We start from the raw sequence: 27,129 nt of genomic DNA, 5'->3' as shown, positions 1-27,129 counted from the left end.
CATCGAATTTTAATGTCAAGTCAACTTTATTTATATAGCGCTTTTTACAATGCAGATTGTTTTAAAGCAGCTTCACAGTGTTAAACAGGAAAATAATGCAACAGAATTTGATTCGGCCGTACAGCCGCTCCGGAGAAAATGGTGATGTCATCAGCTCATTTCAATTATCATATAGTGACAATGTGGGAGTGTGTTTGCACTATTGTAATTTGTTTCTTCTTGAATAAAAAATGCATAATAATACAATTATTATTTTTTTTTTAAATGTGGGCATTAGATTAGTAATTAGATAAGTAATTTAGTTTATATGGTTAATTTAGTTTACTAATTAGTTTTATTTGGAGGTCGTATTAGATTGGATGATTGATTGATCGATTCATATTAGATTCATTGGTCATATTAGATCGGAATATTCAAAAGATCGGAGGCAAGACGCCGGAGACGGGTTTATTGAGGATGCTGTATTGATTAAACAATTATTAAATAGGAATATTCCAACGATCGGAGTCATCACTCCGGAGACGGTGTAATGTGAATTGTCTTGAATCGAATCGTTCTGAATTGGCAAAAATCGTTCTCGAATCGAATTGAAAACTAAAGAATCGTGAATCGAATCGATTCGCTGCCTACCCAAAGATTCACAGCCCTAATTAAATTGATCAAACGTGACAGTAAAGACATTTATGTTACAACATACATTTCAAATAGCGATCTTTTGAATTTTCTATTAATCAAAGAATCCTTAAAGCAGCAAATCCTCATATTAGAATGATTTCTGAAGGATCATGTGACACTGAAGACAGGAGTAATGATCCTGAAAATACAGCTTTGATCACAGGAATAAATTACATTTTAAAATATATATTAAAATAGACAACAGTTATTTTAAATTGTAATACTATTTCACATTATTACTGTTTTTACTGTATTTTTTTTCTTGGTGAGCAGAAGAGACCTCAAAAATCTCCAACATCTTCAAAAATCTTAAAGGGGTCATAACATGGTTATTTGTTTTAATTTTACTATGTTCCCTGGGGTGTTAATATAATATTCCTCACGTGTATTTGCCAAAAAATCATTCAAATTTGAGTCATTTATGACCTTTTTCCTCCCTGTTTCTCGTCCTCTGACAGGAAAGGTCTGTTTTAGTGTGTTTTCCCTTTAAGACTTCAGTGTAACCGCCCACTTATATGACTGGCTAACATCAATGTCTATATGAATTAAATATCAAGGAAATTATTATTTTTCATGTCATGACCCCTTTAAAGTCCCCTAACTTTGAACAGGACTGTATTTCAACAACTGATTTCTTTTAGAAGAATTTTAGGGCAAAGTTGATACATTTACCCACAGTGCTTCACAAATGGTTCTCTTATGTTTTCTCTGTGTGTTTAGCTGAAGAAGAGTGGAAAGGAACCTAAAGTTGGAGCTGAGCTGATCTTGAGAAGAACTTCTCATAAAACCACAGTGAGAAACGGCTTTTACACACACACTGTTGAATTGTTTGGTCGATGACGTGTGGCTAAAAACCATTTTCTTTACTTTGACTCTGTGATGTAGGTCTTTGAGCGCAGCAGCTCTCCCAAATGGGGCGAGGCATTTCACTTCCTGGTTCAAGACCCTTTGAATGAAAACCTTGTTGTGAAGGTTAGATCTCACCAACAGCACATTTTTATGCAGTATCTGACTTGCAGCCACTTGACCTTAACCTTATAACCTCCCTTTTTTCTCACCAGTTGTCCCACAATTGGGATTTTTCTCTGGGATCTGTGGTGATTCCCATCAACGAGCTTCTCTCTGAGCCAGATCTGCTGCTGGACCAGTGGCTCAATCTGGATGGAGCGTCACCTCAGAGTCAGATTCTGCTCAGAGCTCAACTGAAGGTAAAACACACGCATGCATATTCCATCTTCATCAAGGCTGATCAAAAGTATTATTACAATTTAAAGGCACAATATGTAATTTTCGCCACTAGAGGTCGCTTGTTCAAAACAAAGGTGTAGATTAAAGGAACACTCCACTTTTTTTGAAAATAGGCTCATTTTACAAGTCCCCTAGAGTTAAATAGTTGAGTTTTACCGTTTTTGAATCCATTCAGCCGATCTTTGTATCTGGCGGTAGCACTTTTAGCATAGCTTAGCATACATCATTGATTCTGATCAGTCCATTAGCATCTCATTCAAAAAATGACCAAAGACACTTTCAATATTTTTCCTATTTAAAACTCGACTCTTCTACAGTTTCATCGTGTGCTAAGACCAACTGAAAATGAAAAGTTGTGATTTTCTACACCTATATGGCTAGGAGGAACTACTTTCTCATTTCTGCGTAATAGTCGCGGATCTTCGCGGCCGTACCATGGCTGCAGCGGCGCAATGATTGGTTGGTATTCTGTGAAACATGGTGGTAGTTACACCTTCGACTTACTATCACAGCCCTTTACAACACACACAACCATGGCTAATCACGCAGCTAAATCCACAACACAATTTGTCGGCTGCAAGCCTGAAACTTTCTCTGCAACTACACGAACTTAGTGCCGGTCACATTGAAAGTTACCTAGCTGGGCTACTTTCAGCGCTGCGTAATATCATTGCCATGGTACGGCCGCGAAGATCCGCGACTATTACGCAGGAATGAAAAAGTAGTTCCTAGCCATATAGGTGTAGAAAATCGCAACTTTTCATTTTCAGTTGGTCTTAGCACACGATGTAACTGTAGTAGAGTTAAGTTTTAAATAGGAAAAATATTGAAAGTGTCTTTGGTAATTTTTTGAATGAGATGCTAATGGACTGATCAGAATCAATGATGTATGCTAAGCTATGCTAAAAGTGCTACCGCCAGATACAAAGATCGGCTGAATGGATTCAAAAACGGTAAAACTCAACTATTTAACTCTAGGGGACTTGTAAAATGAGCCTATTTTCAAAAAAAGTGGAGTGTTCCTTTAAAGACGTCTTGATTTTGCGGGATCATGGGAGTTGTTGTCTTCACCTCTACAGCCGGTGGGAAAGAATCAGACGGGACTCGGGCAGAAATCATATTCATGGATGAGCTCATGTATTAAATATTTATTACCTTTACTGTAGTATGTAGCAGGGTGGAGCTGAGCCCTTGTTAATAAATCTTTAATACATTAGCTTCTGTGGATGAATGTATCCAAACACTCAAATAAATACAAAGCAGTATCAAGATGCATGTTGACTAAATTCAAGCATTAAAGTGAAAACAGTGTCTTCACTTTTATCTTTTTACACATTCATTTCCCACATATAATTGAATGGGGAAAGGAAAAACAGCAACAACAGACTAGCATGTTGACTACTTTGAATACATACTAATTTTGCTCTCCTTTCTTTCTGGCCAGCAAATTTCTCAATGACTCTCTGATTAAAGTCAGTCATCTCAGTAGTGTCATGACGTTTGCATTGTTCAGTCAGATATTTGAGGGCTCTTACCCCCGTTGTTGTCCACAAAACTTAAGTACCGACACTTTGAAATAAAAGACAGGGAAAGCAATAAAGGGCATTGCTAACAACACATCCAGCCAGCCTCCTCCGTTTCTCATAACAAGTGTGTGAAGCTCCGAGTGCAGCTTCATCCTCTGTCTCTGGCGGCTGCTGGGTTTGTAAATCGCGTTGGTCCGGTTCGGGATCCTTTATCCTTTTTTTTCTTCCAGCGAACGCCTTGTGAAAGAATTTGGTTTAACTGCTGCCATTTCTACGAAAGTGATCATCCTAACAAGGGTTTGGCGGAGTCGGAGTGACGATGTCGCCCGCGCACTTTCACTTTAGTGGCCAAGAGCGTAAAGTTGAATGACAGGTGACGAGAACCAATCAGATTGGATAAAATAACACGCATCCAATTCTGATTCGCCAGGGATGCAGCGACCTGCGTCCGGAGGAGGATCTTTAAGAAACCAATCAGAGACCAGCTTCAGGTCACATGCTACCCGTATATTTTTGGACTCAGATAGACGTCCATTTGTCTGGCGTCCCTCATGCATGAAACCGCATGAAACGTACTGAAGAACATATAAAATAGTTAACCGATCAAAGCCAGTTTTTATTAAATGCTGCGACTCTTACTAACAGCTGGCACGTCGTATGAGTAAACTATTTTATTTTTATTTAATTTTTTATATCATTTTTGTATACATGTATATTTCTGGAATTTTGATGGCGCCCTCTACAGCCGCCACTGGTTTAAGCGCAACAAGCAGTCATAAAGAACTAAATTCAGTACTGAGAGACGGCTTTATGTGCACGCGCTTTGAGCACAAAATCTGCGGGAATGAGTCAAATTATGTGTAATACACGCAATCCCACGCCGAAATCCAAGCAATGTTACTCTAACAATATTCATCCGGAGCAAATGAAACGAGTGAGTGAGGGGAGGCGGGAATGTCGGAGAAAGAGTGAAAGATCAGCTGGTATTGTGTGTCTATTCTGTGGAAAATGAGTACTGGAAGCGTATCAGATATATCCACATGTAATGAAAAATCTATATTTTTGACAACACTACATTGCACTTAGTTTATTATTTCAGATTCCTTTTTAAAATACTACTATTGTATATATTGTATATAAAATTCAAGCCGCCAATGTGGCTAGTTTTTAAGCATTTGGCAGTTTGGAGGGTGTTAATGTCAACTTGTGCTTTTTCAATCATTATTTCTAAGGATGCTGATTTTTATATGCCAGCTGTCTGACTCTGAGATGGTGTGATAAGATGTTATCTTGTGTTTTAGATTCTTTGCCCTAAAGAGACGGAGAGCTCTGAAGACCAGCATGAGGAGCCGAAACATCCTGAAGCGTCCAGCATTAGAAGAAGACGGCAGGAGGAATTAGTGCAAAAGTGAGAAGACGAGGATTTCACACGTCATGGAGCCCTCAAACCTCACAACAATCTAGATGACATTTAATAAACAGTGCCTTAAACTGAAGTTCTTTTATTTACCTGATATTTCACTCGTAATTTCTTTTAAAAATGAAAAATGTCTTCCCTGAACTCTCTATAAATCCATCGCTGGTTAATGTAGTAGTTTTGTTATATAGAAAACTGTATTTAAGTGTGTGTGTGTGCGTGTGTGTGTGTGTGTTTATTTATTGATTATACTCCACTGTTAAGTATGTGTTTATTGATACTATGTTTAAAAGGAGCAATGTTTCATATTCATATTGTTACATGTTATGTAAGTTCTTTGACCACATAGAGAAAACACAATAAACTTCCTTTGACTTTGGCATGTGTGTGTGTGTGTTTGTTTGGGGGGTTTTAGGTCTAGTATTGAAGAGGTCCCACCGTCTCCTGTCAGCAGGACTTCCTCTGTGTCCGTCCTAGAAGAGGAGGAATTCCCAGAGTTCACGGAAGTGTCCAGTTCAGTTGACCTTCGACCCCTACACACCAGCCCTGACCCCAGCTTCGGTACCGAGGTGAGACATTTTAGGCTGACAGATGTTGGCATTGTTGATATGGCGTATACATGGTGTGATCATTTAATGTTTTTTAGGGCGTGCTCCGCCTCCACCTGCTGGAGGCTCAAGATCTGGTTGCGAAGGACAACATGGGTGGGATGGTGAAGGGGAAGAGTGACCCGTATGTCAAGATCCAGATCGGAGACACGACCTTTAAGAGTCATGTGATCAAGGAGAACCTCAACCCCACGTGGAATGAGATGTATGAGGTGGGTTCAGGTCCGCAGATGTCGTTTTAGTTTATGTTAAAAATGGTTTTAAATATATTATCATGTGATCAATGCTTTTCCCAGCTGGTTCTGACCTCCAGCTCGACCTCTGATGTCCTTGTGGAGGTTTTCGACAAGGATATGGACAAAGACGACTTTTTGGGGAGGTGTGTGGCAGCGTTGTTATTGTTAAATGACACTAAAACTATTACAAAATGCTTTGTGTTCGCTAAAATACAAATAATACCAAAAAGAAATATAATATAAATTATTCAATTCAAATTTGCATAGCGCTTTTCACAATACACATTGTTACAAAGCAGCCTTGCAGAAAGTGCATTTCATAAATGTACATTGAAAAATGTTAGAAAGAAAAATATAAATAATGTATCTAAAGTCTGAACTTAGAAAATTTTAAATGTAACAAACAAGAAGTGCTACAATTTCTACAACTGAAATAAATCAAAATAGAAATATTGAAAAGTAATACAAATGCAAAAGCATTTATAAATAAAAATAAATAAAAGCTAATTCAAGCTACTTTATTTGTATAGCACTTTATACTACACAGCTGGTTTCAAAGTAACTTTGCAGTGATAAATACTATAAAAGTATATCAATAATAGTAAAATAACACTGGTATGTGGCTCATCATTGGCATGTTTTTGACATGATGCTGGTCCTGATCCTGTATGTGTCCACAGGCTGAAGATCAGCGTACAGGAGATCATTCAGTCCCAGCTGACTGACAAAGTGAGTGTATCAATGTCTCTCCTCATTCTCTTAGTGATTTGATTTAGACATATTCTCATATTATCTTAAATTGGCATTGGATTGCTAGTATGTTTACTGGCATGGTGAGAAAGTGTTGTAATGTATTAGCTTTTGAATGGTATTATTGTTTTTTGATTTCTGAATATTTAATGTATTTGTGTAATGATAAATCATTTCTTAGTTTTGCTAATTCAATTGTGCTTTCTTTGTCTCTGTCAGTGGTTTTCTCTGAGTGATGTCAAACACGGCCGTGTTCATATGATTCTGGAGTGGCTGCCCACAGTAACACAACCTGAACGACTGCAAAAGGTCATTATTAAAGCTGACATGTATTGTATTGTATTATATTATATATATTATACATATGATGTTTTTGAGTATCAATAGTAGTTCAATCCATGTGCAGTCCATCTATTCTAGAACTTTTTGTAAACCTTTTTTTTATTATTTAATAAAATACTTAATACTTAAAGTATCTCATGAAATTTTAAATAAGGCTCTTACCTTTCAGTAAAAAATATGAATAATATCTTTAGTAACTAATTTAGTAATATCAGAGTCGTGTTTTTTTGTGCTGTGAATCGATTACTTTTTTTAAAACGAATTAATAAAAAAATTCTGTAATTAATCATGATTAATCGCGATTAAAAACATTGGAGTTTTTAATATTTTGATGTTGTAATAATTTCAGTTACTCTCCACATTAAAGTAGAAACAATTTAAAGACAGCATATTTTAAATATGTGTTGTAATGGCATCTTTTTATGAGTGAAGGCCAGTATCACTGATACTAATGTCTCTATGAAACATTAATGACGTTACATTACAGTATAACTGAAAGCTGCCAATTTCAACATTTATTAGGCTTTTAAAAAAAAACTTTTAATTAAAGTGAAACCCATTATAATGAATGTTATATTTACCCATGGCCTTCCCTGTTAGACATAGCCTATACAGAAATGTAATAGTTATCAAACACCTTTCTTACTTTATTATAAATAATAAATGAAATATAGATTAATCATCATTAAAGCTACAATTTTCTCTGTTCCCGTTGTTCTTTGATGAACATTAATGACAGACATTATCAGTGCTGCTGTCACATTTAAGACGTTATTTAAGGTGATGCCAGTTTTGTTGAGTATTCTCACAATAGGAATCTTAAATGACTTTAAGACTCCTAATATGAGAATACTCGACAAAACTGACATTTTTCTCTGTGTTGTTATTGTTTGTTCAAGAGTGAAAGAGAAACGATGTGTGCACGAGACTGGCACGAGTCTTTCTGTGCATCGTGTGTGTGTGTGTGTGTGTGTGTGTGTGTGGGCATGTTTTTGTGAAATATCAGGACACAAATGTGTATAATGACATGGGTATTACAAAAAGAGGGTGAAATATGAGGACGTTACCCATGTCCTCACTTTTCAAAATGCTTATAAATCATACAGAATGAGTTTTTTTTCACAGAAAAATTTCACATTTTGTTGCACATTTACATGAATAAGAGCGTGATCATATGTAACTCTAGGCAAAAATGGATATAAAAACGGATGCTGCGTTAATTGCGTTAAATATTTTTAATGCGTTAAACTGGAAAAATTAATCGCCCGCATTAACGCGTTAATTTGCACAGCACTTGTTTATTTTAAAATGAAATATTTAAAAAAAATATTTATGTTTATTGTATTTTTTAATTGTTTATAGTATTATTATTATGTATATTTTTATATAAGTTGATTTGCTGTTTTTTTGAGTTTGCTTTTTTATTTTACTTAAGTGATGCACACTTGATTTTAAAATTAAATAATTAAAATGAATCATTTTAATGCATTTATTTTTTAGTATATTTAATGTGAATATATTTTGATATAATTTATTTTGGCATTATGATTTCTGTCACAGTCTCAGCCTGCATGTTGATTGTTTTCTTGTTTCCTTCATGTCCAGGCTCTGCAGTTACAGTCCGAACATTCATTCCAGAACAAATCTGTGCCGTCTGCAGCTCTGTTCTACTTCCTGTTGGAGAGAGCTCACGACCTGCCCGTACGTCTTACACACATTCACTTACAAGCAGTTTCACACAAATACAGTCCACAATCCACTGCTGTGATCAAAGCATTTTCACTTGTGTTCATGTGTGCAGCTGAAGAAGAGTGGAAAGGAACCTAAAGCTGCTGCAGAGCTGGTTTTCGGAGACGTTTCTCATAAGACCAAGGTGGGAGCCTTTTGTAAAGATTAAGCTGTGTGTCCATCCATTTCTGACCTTCAATGTAAGCAACTTCTGTACTGGTCTCTTTATAGGTGTGTGACCGCTCCACGTCTCCTCAGTGGAGTGAAGCGTTTCACTTCCTGGTTCACAACCCAAGAGAGGAGATTCTTATTATAAAGGTGAAGTAGATTATGTTCCTAATGTTGTTTTGGAGTCTCCTACAATAGTTTTACATCCATCCAAGGTCAAAAAACACTTGATCATAATATGCATTGCAGCATCAGCTCTTTTCTCAGTGTCTGAAACGGTTCGATAACGGATCCAGTCTCTCTTAACCCCGCCTTTCTGAGAGCATGCTCTGCTCTGATTGGTCAGATGGCCCAGTCTGTTGTGATTGGTCTACAGAAAGGAAACACTAATTACCATTTCAGCTCTTGATACACTGTGATATGAACAGTAATGATGGCGTTGCTTTTACTGTATCAATTCCAGCGCAAGTCCTCATACTTTTGACATGAACCGAACTCTTCCAGTCTCAGCTACAACTAATGTGTTTGAGGGCGGGGCAAAGTAGACTTAATTCACGGCCGGCCAATGAAGACCATAGATGGGCATTATGCAAACCTGTTACAAATTTAAGTTTGTCTGTGCAGGAGGTGAAACTGGAATCACTGACGACTCATTTCATCCAGTTCAGAATCGGTTCTTTCTTTTATGAGACAATAACTCTTTGTTTGTATAACTTTGTGAAGGTAAAAGGTCTGCAAAGTTTCAATTACACACTACATGGAGAGTAATATCTGAAAAAAGCCTAACAGGGGCACTTTTAAATAAAAGTTGCCCATATTTGAGTAGTCAACATGCCCTTAGGTTTGACATGATATATTCTATCTAAACTCTTTTAATTACTATTTTATAATTATTATGCCTGCTTATTTTATTATACATTGTGCCTGTTATTTATATTAAGTAGAATATATTATTTATTTATCGAAGCATTATTTATAATAACAAGAATAAGTATAATACATGTACATTTGAATTTAAATTAATTGATAATGGATTTTATAACCCATATTCATATTTTTTCTCTTATTTCCCTGCTGTAGATTTCAAGTGCCTTTGAGCAGCCCTTGGGCTCTGTGGTTCTACCAATCAGAGAGCTGCTTTCAGAACCAGATCTACTGATGGACCAATGGCTGAGTTTGGACGGAGCAGGACCTGGCAGTCAGATTCTGCTGAGAGCACAACTTAAGGTGAAACAATTATTCTGATGACTTTTTCTAGAATCGGCACGTCAAATCTTGACCGTAACACATTTAAAAAAGGCTAATTTGCTATGTTATGATCAGATTTTGGACTCAAGGATGGATACAAGCGTCCTTCATCGTAAAAAGCCTGTTGTTGAAGACCATTCGGTGGGTGAACAGCAGAAAGAAAAAGCCCCAGTCACTGCTGAACTTCCACAGGCTGCAGTCAGTAAGGAGTCTGAGAAGAAGACGCTGCCAACAAAAGGGTTTGATTTTTTTTTGGTGATGATTTCTGATTTCATATGTCACATCATTTTGTCTTGAGAGCTAAAGCAGATTGTTTGTGCTCATGACCAACAGGATCAGTGAACTGGCAGCCAGTACTTTACGAGTACCTTTATCACTGCCTGAAGAACATCAAAAACAAACAGCCGCCCATGTCATGGAGGACCATCACACGCCGTCTGCACCGGAGACACAGCTTAACACTGAGGTGTGTGTATGTGTGTGTGTGTGTGTGTGTGTGTGTGTCAACCAGTGATGGGAATAACGGCGTTACAGATAAACGCCGTTACTAACGGAATTATTTTTTTCAGTAACGAGTAATCAAACGAATTACTGTTCCTCCCGTTACAACGCCGTTAGCGTTACTGAGGGGGAAAAAAGCGCTGTTAGTCGCGTTACTATAATTGAGCTCACTGAAGCGCTTTTCATCCGAACAGGCTCTCTGTCAGTCGGACCTGCAACGCGTGTGTGTGTGTGTGTGTGTGTGTGTGTGTGTGCGCGCGCGCACCAGCCATTCGTGTTGGGGGTGGGTGCGGTGGTGCACATACAAAACTGATGATGATTGGTGGGTGGGAGACAAGGTTGAAGTTTATAGGTTGAGTTCACACCTATTTTTTTCACGGTCTATGGTTCACACACACACACACACACACACACACACACACACACACACACACACACACACCAATGACGCACACGCATATGCACATTCAGCGATGGTCCAACGACTTCAAAGGTAGCTTTCGCAAACTGGAAGTATAAGCGCTTCTTTTCCCTCGTTGAGGTGAAAGGTAAGAATATTTATGTAGCATGCAACTTATGCCCAGGAAGAAAGAGTCTCTCCACGCCGGTGGCAAGTGATTCTGAAGCGCCTCACATCATCATATGCCACAAAATTAGTGGCTAAAAACCCAGGTGATAACGTGAGCTCCACTACCAAAGGAAAGTATAGTACTGATAATATTTACACTATAGTAGGCCTATTGATAATATTTACAATAATGTATTGCATTTGATAGGTGTCTCACATTGTCCCACAGCAACATTACAATAGTGTACATTAATGTACAATGTTTTATAATAATAATTTATTCTATTTAGTGTCCAATTCATTCATTTAACATATATTGGGGGCATCCAAGTTATTTGACATATTTGAACATTTGAAAAAAAAAAAAAAAAAGTAACGCAGTAATTACTTTCCCTGGTAATTAGTTACTTTTATAATGATGTAACTCAGTTACTAACTCAGTTACTATTTGTAAGAAGTAACTAGTAAATATAACTAATTACTTTTTTAAAGTAACGTGCCCAACACTGGTGTCAACCCTCTACACACACCTTGGCAAAATAATCGCCATTCTTTTGCCAATCTTTTTTTTAAATCTCAACAGCGAACTTGGCATTAGTGTCAATTATTCTTTGATTAGAGCTTTTATGTATTGTTTATCTACAGGCTTGCTAAACATGGTTCTGTGTGTGATTTGGCTACTAGTAAAGCCAATGTTTAGTGTTTTGGGTTAATAGTTCTTGCGACAGATATTTGGCTATAATCGTTCTAAAAATACAATAGTAACGGTGCCCTTCAGTAGCGATCACTATAGATCCGCAGTCTTTACTCTTGAGGACTGAACTGGTTCTGCTCGATCATCTTCACTAAAATAGTCTGGGTCTGATTCGGGCTCAGATTGGTATGGTTTTATTGACGCCATTGTTTCTAATACTGACCAAAGCACAGATAAAGGTAAAGGTAAGGGGCGTGACGTTTCCGACAAACGTGCACTAGGTGCCAGCTAACCAATCTGAGCCCATTGCGTATTTTTGAGGGACCGGTTTCATACAACCCGGAAACCATCAGACCGGGACAGAGCAGTGAGAATAAAGGTCTTTTTTTTAAAACGAAGCATGAACACATGTTACAGTGCACCCCACAAACACAATCAAGCCTTCGAAAGAATGTGTTTTACCACCCCTTTAAGATATTGTTGGTCATTCAGTGTTTCTGTAAAAAAATAGATAATAGTAATAGTAATTATTATTAAAAGATTAATACTACTACTTATTCTACTACTAATAACAATATACAATGCACTAAGGGTTGATGAGCTGCTGGGTTCATGAATATTAATCACGTTGTCTGCGTTAGCTCGAACTGACTTGCTGAAATCAAAACAGGGACGGTAATAGATGAGCACCAGCCAATGAGATTGCTGTTTACGCTTTAGCTCCGCCCACCACTGGAGAAACCAGCATAATATCTTCTGCTTGTTCTTAAAAGCTTTATAATTCCAAATGAACTCCGTTATTTTGACAGGAAAATGCAACAAAGAATATCGTTTACATGTAGTGTGTCGCTTCTGCGTAAGACTCTGGCTCTCTCGCTCTGCGTGTGTGTGTGTGTGTGTGTGTGTGTGTGTGTGTGAGAAACACAGCTAGCGCTCTCAGCAATGCGCAATGAGTCTTGCGCCTTCAGACTAGAGTTTACGGTACGTTAAATACATGTACACACACATCCAAAGAGATTTAGCTGAGAAATTTGAAACAGTACAGATCACTTGACGGAGAGCGAAACTCTCAAGCGAGTTTTCAGTGAGTGAAAATATATCTTTGCTAAACTTATACTTAGCCTCTATTTTAAGAATTTATCAGCCAATGGCTAATGATAAACATTAGTTAGTCGCCCAGAGTGAAGATTTAGTCGCATATGCAAGTGATTTACTCGCATTGTAGAGGGTTGGTGTGTGTGTGTAAAACATAACTCACTTGAAGATTTTATTTTAATGAAGTAATAATTTATTAATTTAATTTAATGTTCTGTTTATTATTATATTTATATATTTATTATTCATTGTATTTTAATGTCAATGTTTAATTTTATTATATTTTTATATTATATCAAAATTATTTGTGTTTTTTTAATTGATGTATTTCTGATACATTATGTATATATCATATATTAGTGTTCTTTAGTGTTTATTAAACTGGATTTTATTCATTTGATATTTTTATCAAATGTGTTACAATATACATTATTGTTTTGTTGAACATGAATGGTGACCACAACTTTTATTTTATTTTGTTTTGGTGAAAAAAGCTACCTTTTTTAATGATTTGCTCATTTGTTGCTTTTGATAAACAGGATCTCAGCAAACGTCCTGATTCCACTACTAATGTGGGTGGATTTATGGAACCAGTCAAAACATTTGGATCGGCCCATGAAGAGCAACAACATGTGGATAAACCAGCACAACAGTGAGACAATAAAAGAGACAATAAACTCGTCAGAACTCGTCAGATAATAAAAGAGTTTTTTATATTTGGTTTTGATTAATCCTGATTTAGCTTGAATTCACAAAGTAATATGCCATTAATCATAATAATAATGGATTATGATCATATAAAGATTGATTTTTGTATGTGTGTGTGTGTGTTTGTTCATGTTAATCAGGTCTCACAAGAAGGTTTCTCCCAGTGTTTCTGCAGAAGAGTCAAAAGTCTCTAGTTCAACAGACGTACGACCCCAAAAGACTAGCCATGACCCCAGCTTTGGCACCAAGGTGAGTGTTATTTTCTTGACCTTTTAGGTTCCTGAATTAAACATGCCCTCTGATTTTAGCATTAGGTCTAAGTATGTTGGAACGTGTCTTGCATAGGATCACATTAGCATTCTTCTAATGTTGTTGTTGTTTAATATCTGTCCCATAGGGGGTGCTGCGGATCCATCTCTTGGAGGCTCAAGATCTGGTTGCGAAGGACAACATGATGGGTGGGATGGTGAAGGGGAAGAGCGACCCGTATGTCAAGATCCATATAGGAGACACGACCTTTAAGAGTCATGTGATCAAGGAGAACCTCAACCCCACGTGGAATGAGATGTATGAGGTGTGAATAAGAGAAAAAAGGAAATGTTTTGGACTATGTTTTTTTTTCTCTAGTTATGCTCAACTGTCATATTTCTAAATATTTGTAATTATTATCTGTAAAAAAACACACTTTTTGGTTGTTATTCGTTTTTTATTTACTAGATGATTCTGACTCCTGATCAGAATCTAGATGTGAAGTTTGAGGTCTATGACAAGGATGTTGACTCTGATGATTTCCTTGGACGGTTAGTACATTTATAATCTCTTTTAATAAGTCTTAAGACTTTATTTTGCATTATTAAACAAAGTTTATGGTACAAAAATGTTCCTCCATTACTCATACAGGGCTTGACATTAACATTTTTGCTTATCAGTCAATGTGGCTAGTGTTTTTCTAAAGTTACTAGCCCATCAGCATTTTCACTGGCCACAGTTTTGACATCGATACCATGGGGAAAAACAGCCATGTAGATATTTTTCATATTATCTCATAATTTGTCAGCAGGAATATTAGGCTGCTGTCACTTTAAGACCTGACGCACGGATCCACATGCGTTTTCTTTCTCAGCTGTTTACGTTCACTTACAGCAGAACTGACTGTGTTTATGTGAATACTCGTCAAGTTCAGCATTTTGACATTATTTTGTGTGTATTTGACTAGGGTTTCTTACGAGCGTGTGTTACATTTTAGTGGACTGGACCGTGGTGGAGGATTTGTTGAGACTTATATTTTAAAATACGCGTTCAGCTCCACCGCTCCCTATTCACAGAGTACACACAATCGCGAAAGTGAAAGTAAACGCAAGCGCACATTCAAACACGATTTCAATACGTTACCGCTGTTTGAAAGCGGCTCCTTGAGGCACGTGAATATCTGCCGATATAAAAGCTATCCCGCTGTAACCATCTCTTAGCTCTGTATCATGCTTGAAGAAAAATGTGGTCTCTATTTGCACTTTGAATATTGAGTACTTTGATTATGGTATTATGGTTATTGTTTGCACTTAATATCTATGATCAATTTGTGGGAAGGAGTTCAGTTAGGAGGTCAGAAGAAGCTCATGTGCAGTTCTATGGTCTGAAGAGACAATCATACAGGACAGAAGCCAGTCAGTTGTGTTTTTGGCAAAACCTTTACAGTGCTTGTTGTCTTTTACTGCAGATGATAATTCATACTCAGAAAGTAGAACTGAAATGACACTCAATACAAGATGATGAGTTAAAACATTTCAAATGCACCTGCAAACAATTTTTCTAGTCATGTATTTCACCATTGAGGATTTCTTAAAAATACTATGTAAAAATCCTGTCTCGTTCTCGTGAGATAAGTCTCGTCACAGCCCTATATTTGACTGTATAAGCTCAGCGATAATCAGGGGCGTAGCCAGCTATGATGACTAGGTCCCCCCAGTTTATTATACAAATATAATAATATTTGTTAAATAACAGTTGTTTAAATTATTTTAACGTAATTACCAAATTATTATAACATCTCAAATACTAAAATAAATAAAAACATTTTTTTTTACAGTCTATGGTTTTTGCATAATGCTTGATGAGTTTGATTGACAGCTGTGTTAGGCAATTAGGTGTCAGGCTCATGTATGTCGCGCAGCTCGCGCCTGTGAGTTCATGAAGTGTGTTTACATATTCACTTAGCCTATAATTTGCAGTTGTGTGATAGATAAACAGCAGCGATGCATAATTCTATAAAAAGGACTTTTAAAAACTTGCATTAAAGTCAGCATGAAACGGAAGTTGAGATCGTCATTTTCTCCTTATTGTGACGTATATCCGAGTGAAACGGCTTCTGAAATTAGAAAAAAAATGTAAATGAGTCTTGATTTCGTTCTTTGGGAAGTTGCTAACTTACTAGTTCTTCTGCTAACTAGTTGTGGAGAAAAACTCGATCTATCTCTTAAATAAATATATTTTCTCTCTAGATCTTTTCTACATATGTTATTGAGCATATTTCCTCACTTTTCGCTGGTTTAGGTTACAAATGTAACTTATTTTAAAGGTCCTGTTCTTCGTGATCCCATTTTTCAAACTTTAGTTAGTGTGTAATGTTGCTGTTAGAGCATTTATAATACCTGTAAAATTATAAAGCTCAAAGTTCAATGCCAAGCGAGATATTTTATTTAACAGAAGTTCCCTTTCAAAGCCTACAGCGAACGGCCGGTTAGGACTACATCCTGGTACTTCCTTCTTTAATGACGTCAGTAGAGCAGTTTGTTGACTAACCTCCGCCCACAAGAATACGCGAAAAAGGGGGCGTGGTCTTGTTGCTCCCGCGTGGAGAAGAGGAAGTGTTGCGTTCGGTTGCGTTTGTGTAGTTTGTTTGTCGCCATGTCGTCGAGACGCTGTTATTTTCATCCCGGAGTCAAATCACCGTTGTTTGGCTTTCCCAGGGACGCTGTACTTAGAGATCATTGAGCGCATGCATCCCCGTTATGATGAGAGACGTGATCTTTCCGGTAACGTGCGCTCTGCGTGCCCTAAGCTGCTGTCGAATCACAACACGGGAACCGCTGGCACAATCAGAACTCGTTACGTGTTTCTGAAGGAGGGACTTCATAGAACAGGGAAATCCTCAAGCCGTTTTGAGGACAGTGAAAAGAGCAGTATACAGATAAGTGAATTGTGTGAAAATACTGTGTTTTTTTACACGCGAAACATGAACACATGTTATATTGCACACTGTAAACACAATCAAAGCTTCAAAAAAACACGAAAAACGGGACCTTTAAGCCTTTTATGGCTTAATTTCTGTAAAACTTTTTCTCAGCTCTCCCTATATAAGGGGGGCGCGCCGTAAGCGCTGCATTCCTCTGTGCGAGTCGTTACCACAAGCTGTTCGGCCGACTATATTGAGTAATTTTTACATTAAAAAAGCTTTTATTTCTCATATATTTCTCTCTTTTTGCCTCAAGTCCTTCTTGAAGAAAGTATTGTGTACACTGAGAAAAATGCACCTAACCACCATGCTACGATCAGTGACAGGTTTCTGAGAGGCGGAGCAGAAACGAGACAGGGGGCGATAACCATAGCACATGACCGGGAGAGAAGAGAAGCCGTTTCGATGGGGGAGGGAAAGTTAACATATTTGAGTAAAGATTATAAGGGTAAATGAATTTTTTAAAAATATTGAAGTGTACAGATAAATCAGGTATAGTAAACACTACAATATTAAATATAAAAATAGAATTGTAAAATTTGATTTCATGCCGCCTTTAACCCGGGAGAGAACCCATCCATCTCTACATAAAGTACTACTTTAATTCCAAGCGCAGTTCGACCTGAAGTTCGAATCCGGCTTTTGCTGAACTCGCTATACTTCATTTTCCCCATCACATATCAGATCGGAAAGGCGTTTATTTTCCATTAAAAATTAAGAAAATATCCGAAAAGTGGAAATAAAGTGTGTAACGTTTGTTGTAACCGCTGCTCGTGTTTTGTATGTGGACAGGTTGTAGCTGCAGTTTTGATTTATGTTGACAGTGACAGTGACCCCCTAGCGTGAAAGTGGCCGCTCACTTTTGCCCAGGCCCGACCAAAAGTACAATTCTGCCTACGCCACTGGCGATAATCAACTAATAAACAGCGATAAAGAACTCAATTTAGCACTGAGAGGCGGCTTTATTTCAGATGCCTTTTTAAAACACTACACTTGAAATATGTATGAATTGTATATAAAATTCAACCCGCCTAAGTGGCTATAGGAGTGACTGCCTTACACGCCTTATATCAATGAGTGATTCTATAATTGGAGATACATTTTGCATTTCAAAAAATGTTCACAAAACTGTTCACTAACAGAAATTCTTTCAATTGTAATAAATCAGGGCTTGCCAAACACAAGTTACTTCCTTTTTTCTTTTCTTTTAAAGAAAAAGTTATTTTTTATAGTATTGTTTGTCAACTCTGTTGTATTTCTCTGTATAGAAATAACATTGGTAACAGAATTGACCGTTTCAACATTATTTAGCCAAAAACTCCACTTGCTAGCATAAATGCTAAGAGCACATGGCACTAATGAAAAGTTTTTTAAACAGCCCACTGTGTGATCAGTGATAAACTCTGGTTTCCTTTTGGTAACAATTTTGATGTTTTACAAAATAACTTTTGATGTAAGAACTTTTTTTTATTCAAATATTTTAATAAAAAGAGAGCACACACACCTTTCAGTGCTTCAGATCTTATCAGTGAGGGAAAGTGACATCATTTCCTGTATCTTACATAGTTGTGGGAGATAATGCCACCAATTTAAAGGCAAAATATGGTACAGTTGCAGAATTGATGCAAGATATATGGACACACATTTTTATAAGATAAAAGTTATTAAACAATTTAATGTTGAAGAATTTGGAAAATTACTATTTAGGGCTTTTATTAGTGAAATATTAACAATAAAATTCATTACACAATGGAAAAATACACTAATTCGTACAAGAAATCATGACTTTCCACTATATAAGACACCTTTTACAGAAAATATTATATATATATAATATTATATATAGGACGTAAAGAATATATATATATATATATATATATATATATATATATATATATATATATATATATATATATATATATATATATATATATATATATATATATATATATATATCCTATATATATATAGGACGTAAAGAACCTAGGTGTCATTTTGGACTGTGACCTGACTTTTATAATCAAGTAACAAAAACTTGCTTTTATCATCTGAGAAATATTGCTAAGATTCGTCCTTTTTTTAACCCTGGATGATGCTAAAAAAACTCATTCCTGCTTTTCTCTTCTCTCTTGATTATTGTAATGCTATATACTAGAGCTGCAACTAACGATTATTTTTTCTGTCGACTAATCTAACGATTATTTTTTCGATTAGTCGACTAATCTAACGAGTATGATTTCAATGAGTATGAAATCAATGAATGATGACTATTAATTGTATTTCAGGAAGGGTAGTGTACATAGTATGCCATTTTATAATGAAATATATAAACACAAGAAGCTTTTTAAACATTATATATAATGATACTATTCATTATAAAATGTATACAGAGTAGGCCTAATTAGGAAAAGTTGTTTACTATAGTAGTTGAGTATTATTTACTTATTGATTTGTGTCAATAGTAAACGAAAATGCACTTGTATTTATCTGCAAAAGGTTCACATACAGGAGCTTTCAGCAGTGTTTTAATGTATAACTAGCTGTCTATTTTGAAGATACATGTGCATAAACAACGACTAAAGCTGCCAGAAGTGTTTGCCCAAACTTCAAAGACACATTTAAATGATTAAAGCTAGAGGCATATCTTAACTTTAATGTTACTTTAATCATGCAAACTACCTATATACAGCATGTTATTATGCATATGTGTTTGGGACAGAGGGGAACCAGGTCGCATTAACAGGAGATATATGCAGCCCATAATAAATCAAAGCACGAGACGTACTGGGGTCGGAGAAGAACCCCGGAAAATGTGACCGTCTGTTGCAATACACGCGCCACGGTTCAGCTGCGCGAGAGATCACTGGCAGCAGGGTTGCCAGGTTTTCACAACAAAACCCACCCATTCGTTACTCAAAACTAGTCCAATCGCGTTTCGGGGAGGTTCTCTGGTAAACATTGCGTTCAGGGGGTTAAATATGTGTGTTTTTTTTGCAGGGCTGCCTGCTAAAATTCTCATTCCCGGGGCTAAATATCACATAGTTGGGATCGCTTCAACCCGCGGACATGAGACACAGCCCGCGGCAACAATGTAGAAGTAGCCCAATTCCGCGGAAAAAAACGGGACTTGGCAACACTGACTGGCAGTGTGAAAGCTCCCGCTCTCCACGCGCACAGCTTCTGCTCTGCCTGCGCGCGCAGTGTGAAACCGGCATTACAGAGCGAACAAAGCACAGTTTTATTCGGCTTCTGTTCAAAGTTGTCCCACACTTTTGAATGTCGCGGTCTGGCTTTATATGATAAATGATCATTTTCACTATGCCCGGGAGCAGAAGCCGCCATTATTCTAGATCTTCTGTTCCATTCTAGAACGTAAATAATGTGCCGTCGACGCATTTCACGCACGTCGTTGCAGCCCTACTATATACACTGGCTTACCCAAGGGCTCTATAGCAAAGCTTCAACTGATACAAAATGCAGCTGCCAGAGTACTAATGAAATTAGAAAGGAGAGAGCATATTACACCGGTTTTAATGGAATTACATTGGTTGCCAGTTCATCAAAGGATTGATTTTAAGGTTTATAAAACACTGCATAATCTGGCACCTCTATACATTTCAGACTGTCTGTCAAGATACGTTCCGGATCGTTTTTTGAGGTCCTCTAGCGCCAGTGGTGTAAAGTACCAAATTACAAATACTCTTGTTACTGTAATTGAGTAGTTTTTCTCAGGAATTGTACTTTATTAAGTAGTTTAAGAGAGGCAAGCGTGCTTTATGAAAGGGGGTTGTTGCTGGTTAGTGTATGATGACTGTTTGACAGGCTTCAAAGTGCATTAGTCGGCATATTTTAATGTAATGTATTCTCACATGGCAATTTAAAATTTTAGTCCATGTAAAGGCCTATAGCATAACTTTCATAAAACATAATATTTAAATCAGGTTTATTTTTTTAATTGCAAGCAAAAATAATCAGTGGTGAAAATGGTGAGTTACTGGATTCTGATTTCTGAAGTGTATTGTTTTTTCAGAGAAAACATTCATTGAAATTAAAGCAGTACAATGAATGCGTCTCGGAAAGAAAGAACTGATTTTTTAATGTAAAAATGTTGATGTACAGCGCTTTGCAGCCTTTTTTAATTAACCAGATTAGTTACCTGATTATTGGTTGCTTTCTCAAATATTTCATGGCTGTATTTTTAGTGCTAGCAGTCAAAAATAAAACTTGGAGAAATATTGAAATACTAAAATACTGTTGGTGATCTCATGTTTTTTTGTTCTTACTGAGAATCATCCATAAAAGAGTATAAGCTACATTTTTAATTTGCAGGGTATAAGGTGGAATAACATTCATAGCATACTACTCACAACTCCAAAGCTGTCAACCCTCCCGTTTTTTCCGGGTTTCTCACGTATATTAGCTCTTTTCCCGCTGTCTTCCCGTTTTAGTATTTTCCCGTAAAATATCCCGTATTTTTACGCTCTGATTGTGTTAACTCAGAACACGCAACTATCTGTGTCTTTGAAGTGGCTTGCACTTGGGTGTAGTGGCAGAAGACGCGAATGAGAAGTCGCGCGCAAATACTGAGTTCTCTTTCAAGTCTTGCTCTTGAACGGACAAACTCACACAAATAGTATGTCAACATGTCCATCTTTATGAGTATTCTAGCAGACATAGTCTGTATATGCCTTAGGTAAACTTAATATAGTCGAGAAAGACGACGCATATCCGAGCATTAGGTCTTAAAGGGGCAGTAGCCTTTACTGATGTCAAACAACAAAAGACAAGGACATTACTCACTGCTCTTGATTGAATAGCTTTTGTAAGTTTAATAGGATTAATCTTTAATTTATACAGTCAAATATGCAATGTTACTTTACATTTGATCAATTTCTGTACCTGAAAACTAATGTTAGACGTACCTGAAAAACCTGAAAAGCATAGTTTATTTTATTAGTATCTTTGCTCAATAGTATTTATTTGTGCTGCTGCTTGTATTTCAATTATTTCTTCTTATTATTTTCTTTATTTTTATTTGACAGTAGTCCTTTTTTCCCTGAACATAGCAAATACTGAACCGTACCAAAACCGTGAACCTAAAACCGTGATACAAACCGAACCGTGAGCAATCTGTCCCGTTATACCCCTAGCGTAACGTATGCGAGGGGGTGCCACAAAATGGAGAACATTTTCAAAGGGTGCCATGACTGAAAAAAGGTTGGGAAACACTGGCTTAGGCTACTATCGAAGAAGAAGAAGAAGAAGAAGACGGGAGGAAGAGGGAAAAAGTTGCGGGAAGTGAACTCTTATTTTGAGAGAAAAAATCTCTTATTTTGTGGATGGATTCCGGGAAATCTCCCTTATTTTCAATGTTCAATGTTGACAGCTTTGCAACTCACTACTCTTGAGTACTTTTAAAAGGGCTACTTTTTACTCCTGTTTTGTGTAGTATTTAGGACAGGTACTTTAACTCTAGTAGCACTACATTTTTTGACAAGTAACAGTACTTTTACTTGAGTACGCTTTTTCAGTACTCTTTCCACCACTGTCTAGCGCTAATCTTCTGTCTCAATATACAGTAATTCATAAACGATCTGGTGGTACTTCTTTTAGCCACTATGCTCCAATATGGAGTGCTCTACCCAATGAAGTGAAAGAGGCTCCAAACGTTCATATTTTTAAAAGGCGGGTTAATACATATCTTTTTAAAGTTGCTGATCAGAATAATATGGTGTGAAGGTTTCATCACTGATATTGAGGTGACATTGTATTGCCATTTTCTTTGAACCTTTCTGTTGTTTAATCTTTTTATATCGACTTTGTGTGAATTTGTATTCCTATTATTTGCTTGTGAAGCACTTTGAGTTGCATTTCATGTATGAAAAGTGCTATACAAATAAATCAATGTTTATTATTATATATATTATTTCCAGATACTATAATCAACATTTTGTCTTGATGTGTGCTCAGGTTCAAGCTCAAACTCGGAGGCATCATCAGGTCCCAGTACAATGATGAAGTGAGTATCAACCAGGCCATTTGGCTCTGATTTATAAGATCACAACACAATAAGCACATTAATCTTTCTCTGCTGGCTTTTCTTTTCCAGTGGTTTACTTTGAATGATATAAAACACGGTCGAGTCCATTTGGTTCTGGAATGGCTTCCCACCGCGACACAGCGGGATCGACTGGAACAAGTCAGTCTTAAATGAAGACACATGGAGTCTGTTGATTCTGTGTTTATACAAAAAATGATGAAATGCTAAAATACTGTTGTTGTTGTTGTTGTTTTTAAATCAGGTAATGCAGATGCAAAGCACTCAGTCCTACCAGAACAAATCTGTGCCGTCAGCAGCGTTACTGTTTATTCTCTTAGACAGAGCTCATCAACTTCCTGTGAGTCATTCACACTAATAAACCACATGCTTATCTGAGATATATATATATATATATATATATATATATATATATATATATATATATATATATATATATATATATATATATATATATATATATATATATATATAGTATTTAATTGACTAGAAACTGTCCTTATTAATGCAATCTCTATAACTATTTTTGATGGAATTAAATACAATTTTTACTAGAAGAGTAACATAAGCTCTGTTAATAATAATAATAATAACCTGTTAATGAGTAATAATGGCTATATTGGTGTCTAGTTGAAGAAAAGCGGGAAGGAACCCAAAGCGGCCGCTGAACTTGTACTTGGAGGAACATCTTACAAAACCAAGGCATGAGATTTTTATCAATAATGACAATCATGCAGTACTGTAAAAAGTCATATGCAACATCTATTTGTAATATACATTTAATATATTTCAATTCCTATTTCTGTTCTCTCTAATATAAAGGTGTGTGATCGTTCAACCGCTCCTCACTGGAATGAAGCTTTTGACTTCCTGATTCATGATCCCAAAAAGGACACACTTGTCATTAAGGTGAGGGTATTGTAGAAATTAACTTTTTCAAAACTTTTTTAAAAGTTGCCAGCATTTTTGTTCATTTTCACAAATGTTTCATTACCCCAGAATATTTTGTTGTATCTGAACATGTGATGTATCACGAGGAATATAGACCTTTCAACCCGACGAGTCAGTTTAAAGGGATAGTTCAACCAAAAACGAAAATCTGATGTTTTTCTGCTTATCCCTAAGGCATCCAAGATGTAGGTGTCTTTGTTTCTTCAGTAGAACAAAAATGAAGATTTTTAACTCCAACCGTTGCCGTCTGTCAGTCGTATAATGCATGTCAATGGGGTCTAATTCTATTAGAGTAAAATAAACATGCACAGATAACTTCAAAATTAAACCCTGCGGCTCGTGACAACACATTGATGTCTTAAGACACGAAACGATCGGTTTCTGAGAGAAACCCAACGTTATTTATGCTATTATTTCACCTCATATCAGTCGAATGTCATCAGCTCTCCAGACCGCCATCACTTCCTGTGAGTAAGGTCAAAATACCGGCGCGGTCATAGATGTATACATACTAGATCTGCAACTAACGATTATTTTTCTGTCGACTAATCTAGCGATTATTTTTTTGATTAGTCGACTAATCTAACGATTCTTTTTCCAGATTCATCTGATGATTCAAAGAGGGTAGTGAATTTGTATATTATTTTAACATAAAAATCAATGAATTATTACAATATTAATTGTATTTCAGGAAGGGTAGTGTACTTAAGCCATTTTATAATGAAATATATGAACACAAGAAGCATTTTAAACATTATATATAACTAATGATACTATTCATCATAAAATGTATACAGAGTAGGCCTAATTAGGAAAAGTTGTTTACTATAATAGTTGAGTATGATTTACTTTTTGATTTGTGTCAATAGTAAACGAAAATGCACGTGTATTTATCTGCAAAAGATTCACAAACAGGAGCTTTCAGCATTGTGTTAATGTATAACTAGTCGTCTATTTTGAAGATATACATGTGCATAAACAACGACTAAAGCTGCCAGAAGTGTTTGCCCAAACTTCAAAGACACATTTAAATTATTAAAACCACAGGCATATCTTAACTTTAATGTTACTTTAATCATGTGAACTACCTATATACAGCAAGTTATTATGCATATGTGTTTGGGACAGAGGGGAACCCGGTCGCATTTACAGCAGATATATGCAGCCCATAATAAATCAAAGCACGAGACGTACTGGGGTCGGAGAAGAACACCGGAAAATGTGACCGAATGGACAATATTCGTCTGTATTTGCAATACACACGCCGCGGTTCAGCTGCGCGAGACAAACACTGGCAGTGTGAATAAGCCCAATGGGCGCGCGCGGCTCCCGCTCTCCACACACACACACACACACACACAGCTTCTCTGCCACCGCGTGCAGTGTGAAACCGCAGTTACAGAGCGAACAAAGCACATCGTCGTCGTCATCGTCGTTGCAGCCCTAATAGATACATCATTAGTGCCTGCGCGGATCGCTCGAATGAGGAATCTACGTATATATATATCTATGACCCGGCCGGTATTTTGACCTTACTCACAAGAAGTGATGGCGGTTGGAGTAAAAAATCTTCATTTGTGCTCTACTGAAGAAACAAAGACACCTACATCAAGCAGAAAAACATAACATTTTCGTTTTTGAGTGAACTATCCCTTTAAATATACGTGTGTATTGCCACGATTGGTCAAATAATTAGCCAGTTTCGTTCGTCATTACTGCAAATAGGTAATTCTGATACATGCAATTACTATCCATTATGACATGTAGGCATTTTTATCTTTATGTACACAATAATAATCTTTTACATTTGTAATCTTTTTATTTTTAATATTTAAAAATGTGTGTGAGCTGCTGCGCGTCCCTGTGTGTAATAGCAGAGTGTAACCACGTTGTGCACCGCCTATAGGCGGATATTATTAACACACCCTTTAAATAACACCAAAAATACAGCGCTTTTGACTTTAGAGCAGGTTTTTGTTGGTCAATGGTGCAGTCGTTTTCAGTTCCTCACAATAGCAACTCACCAACAATGCACCTGAACACACCTGGTGGTCAGACCATCGCCCATGGGTGAACAGATGGACGCGAGTGTATTTGCTATTTAAACAATGTGGCACTGGATAACTGCGTCGAGCTGAAACTAGTAAAACACACTTGCGTCGCGATTGCACTGATTGTACGATAGGGCCCTTAAAGGGTTAGTTCACCCAAAAATGAAAATTCTGTCATTAATTACTCACCCTCATGTCGTTCGACACCCGTAAGACCTCCGTTCATCTTCAGAACAGAAATGAAGATATTTTAGTTGAAAGCTGATGCTGAGAAAGGCTTCAGATAGGCCTCCATTGGCATTCAGTACATTTACACTCCCAAGACCCATAAAAGGCACTTAAAACGTCGTTACAAAGTCCATCTCACCACAGTGGCTCTACAATAATTTTACGATGCGACGACAATAGTTTTTGTGCGCAAAAAAACCCCAAAATAACACCTTTATCCAGCCTTTCTCAGCCATCAGCTTTCAACTAAAATATCTTCATTTGTGTTCCGAATATCTTCTTACGGGTGTCGAACGACATGAGGGTGAGTAATTAATGACAGAATTTTCATTTTTGGGTGAACTAACCCTTTAATATGAATGGCACTCTAGCACCCCTTGTGGCAACAATGAGAATGAAACACAACTGATTGATCATACTCATTATTTTGATGTATTGTCATTCTGTGCAGTTCTCAAGTGCCTGGGATCAACCCATTGGCTCGTTGGTTCTACCAATCAGAGAGCTGCTTTCAAAACCAGATCTACTGATGGACCAATGGCTCGATCTGGATGGAGCTTTACCACAGAGCCAGATTCTACTCAGGGCTCAGCTGAAGGTTAGACGGTGTTATCTTCACTGGTTTTGAGCACGAGATGTTTTTTACTACTCAGGGAGTCGAGAAATAATAGTATACATGAAGACAAGTTGCAATGCTCTAACTATAACCCCACATGTTCTGCTTTATCCAGATCTTGGATTCAAAAATGGCGGCATTAGTAGCCATGGGTTCAGGTCCTGTTTTGAGTAATAAGCAGACGGCCACCACTGGACAGATCAAAATCTCGCTTTCCTTCCAGAAACAGCTCACAGTGACCATCCATGCATGCAGGTCTGCTTATTGGTGGATTGTATATGTGCTTTTATTGTATGGTGTATAATGTTGGCATGATTATTAACCCATTTGAGCAACCAAGAACCAAGTTTATTCAAGTTTATAAGTTGCCTGTGCTAGTCTAAAGTTTGAGGTAAAGTGAGGACGTTCTGTGTTTGTGTTCAGGGGTCTGGTTACATCATCTAAGGACAGTTTAGACACCTACGTCTCCCTCATTCTGCTG

At 37.0% G+C, this 27,129-nt stretch overlaps 1 protein-coding gene across 1 annotated transcript in view; it reads left to right on the top strand.

Moving 5' to 3' along the window:
* esyt1b (extended synaptotagmin-like protein 1b) overlaps positions 1-27,129 on the top strand; it is a 77,161-nt gene that overhangs the window by 45,592 nt on the left and 4,440 nt on the right. Inside the window, exons 24-50 of the mRNA XM_079841642.1 lie at positions 1,396-1,467; positions 1,561-1,647; positions 1,737-1,883; positions 4,751-4,857; positions 5,282-5,435; positions 5,513-5,686; positions 5,771-5,853; positions 6,391-6,439; positions 6,680-6,769; positions 8,408-8,503; positions 8,604-8,675; positions 8,762-8,848; positions 9,779-9,925; positions 10,022-10,185; positions 10,280-10,412; positions 13,344-13,456; positions 13,653-13,761; positions 13,910-14,086; positions 14,230-14,312; positions 22,715-22,763; positions 22,854-22,943; positions 23,047-23,142; positions 23,433-23,504; positions 23,625-23,711; positions 26,484-26,630; positions 26,764-26,903; positions 27,072-27,129. The exon at positions 27,072-27,129 is cut by the window's right edge and continues 74 nt beyond it. Of these exons, the coding sequence (XP_079697768.1) occupies positions 1,396-1,467; positions 1,561-1,647; positions 1,737-1,883; positions 4,751-4,857; positions 5,282-5,435; positions 5,513-5,686; positions 5,771-5,853; positions 6,391-6,439; positions 6,680-6,769; positions 8,408-8,503; positions 8,604-8,675; positions 8,762-8,848; positions 9,779-9,925; positions 10,022-10,185; positions 10,280-10,412; positions 13,344-13,456; positions 13,653-13,761; positions 13,910-14,086; positions 14,230-14,312; positions 22,715-22,763; positions 22,854-22,943; positions 23,047-23,142; positions 23,433-23,504; positions 23,625-23,711; positions 26,484-26,630; positions 26,764-26,903; positions 27,072-27,129 (2,883 nt within the window). The remainder of the gene's footprint in view (positions 1-1,395; positions 1,468-1,560; positions 1,648-1,736; positions 1,884-4,750; positions 4,858-5,281; positions 5,436-5,512; positions 5,687-5,770; positions 5,854-6,390; positions 6,440-6,679; positions 6,770-8,407; positions 8,504-8,603; positions 8,676-8,761; positions 8,849-9,778; positions 9,926-10,021; positions 10,186-10,279; positions 10,413-13,343; positions 13,457-13,652; positions 13,762-13,909; positions 14,087-14,229; positions 14,313-22,714; positions 22,764-22,853; positions 22,944-23,046; positions 23,143-23,432; positions 23,505-23,624; positions 23,712-26,483; positions 26,631-26,763; positions 26,904-27,071) is intronic.

The sequence above is a fragment of the Gobio gobio genome (genome assembly GCF_949357685.1).
Source record: "Gobio gobio genome assembly, chromosome: 17".
Lineage (NCBI taxonomy): Eukaryota > Metazoa > Chordata > Actinopteri > Cypriniformes > Gobionidae > Gobio > Gobio gobio.
The sequence above is the reverse complement of the archived record's forward strand: the minus strand, read 5'-3'. Positions and strand labels throughout refer to the sequence as shown.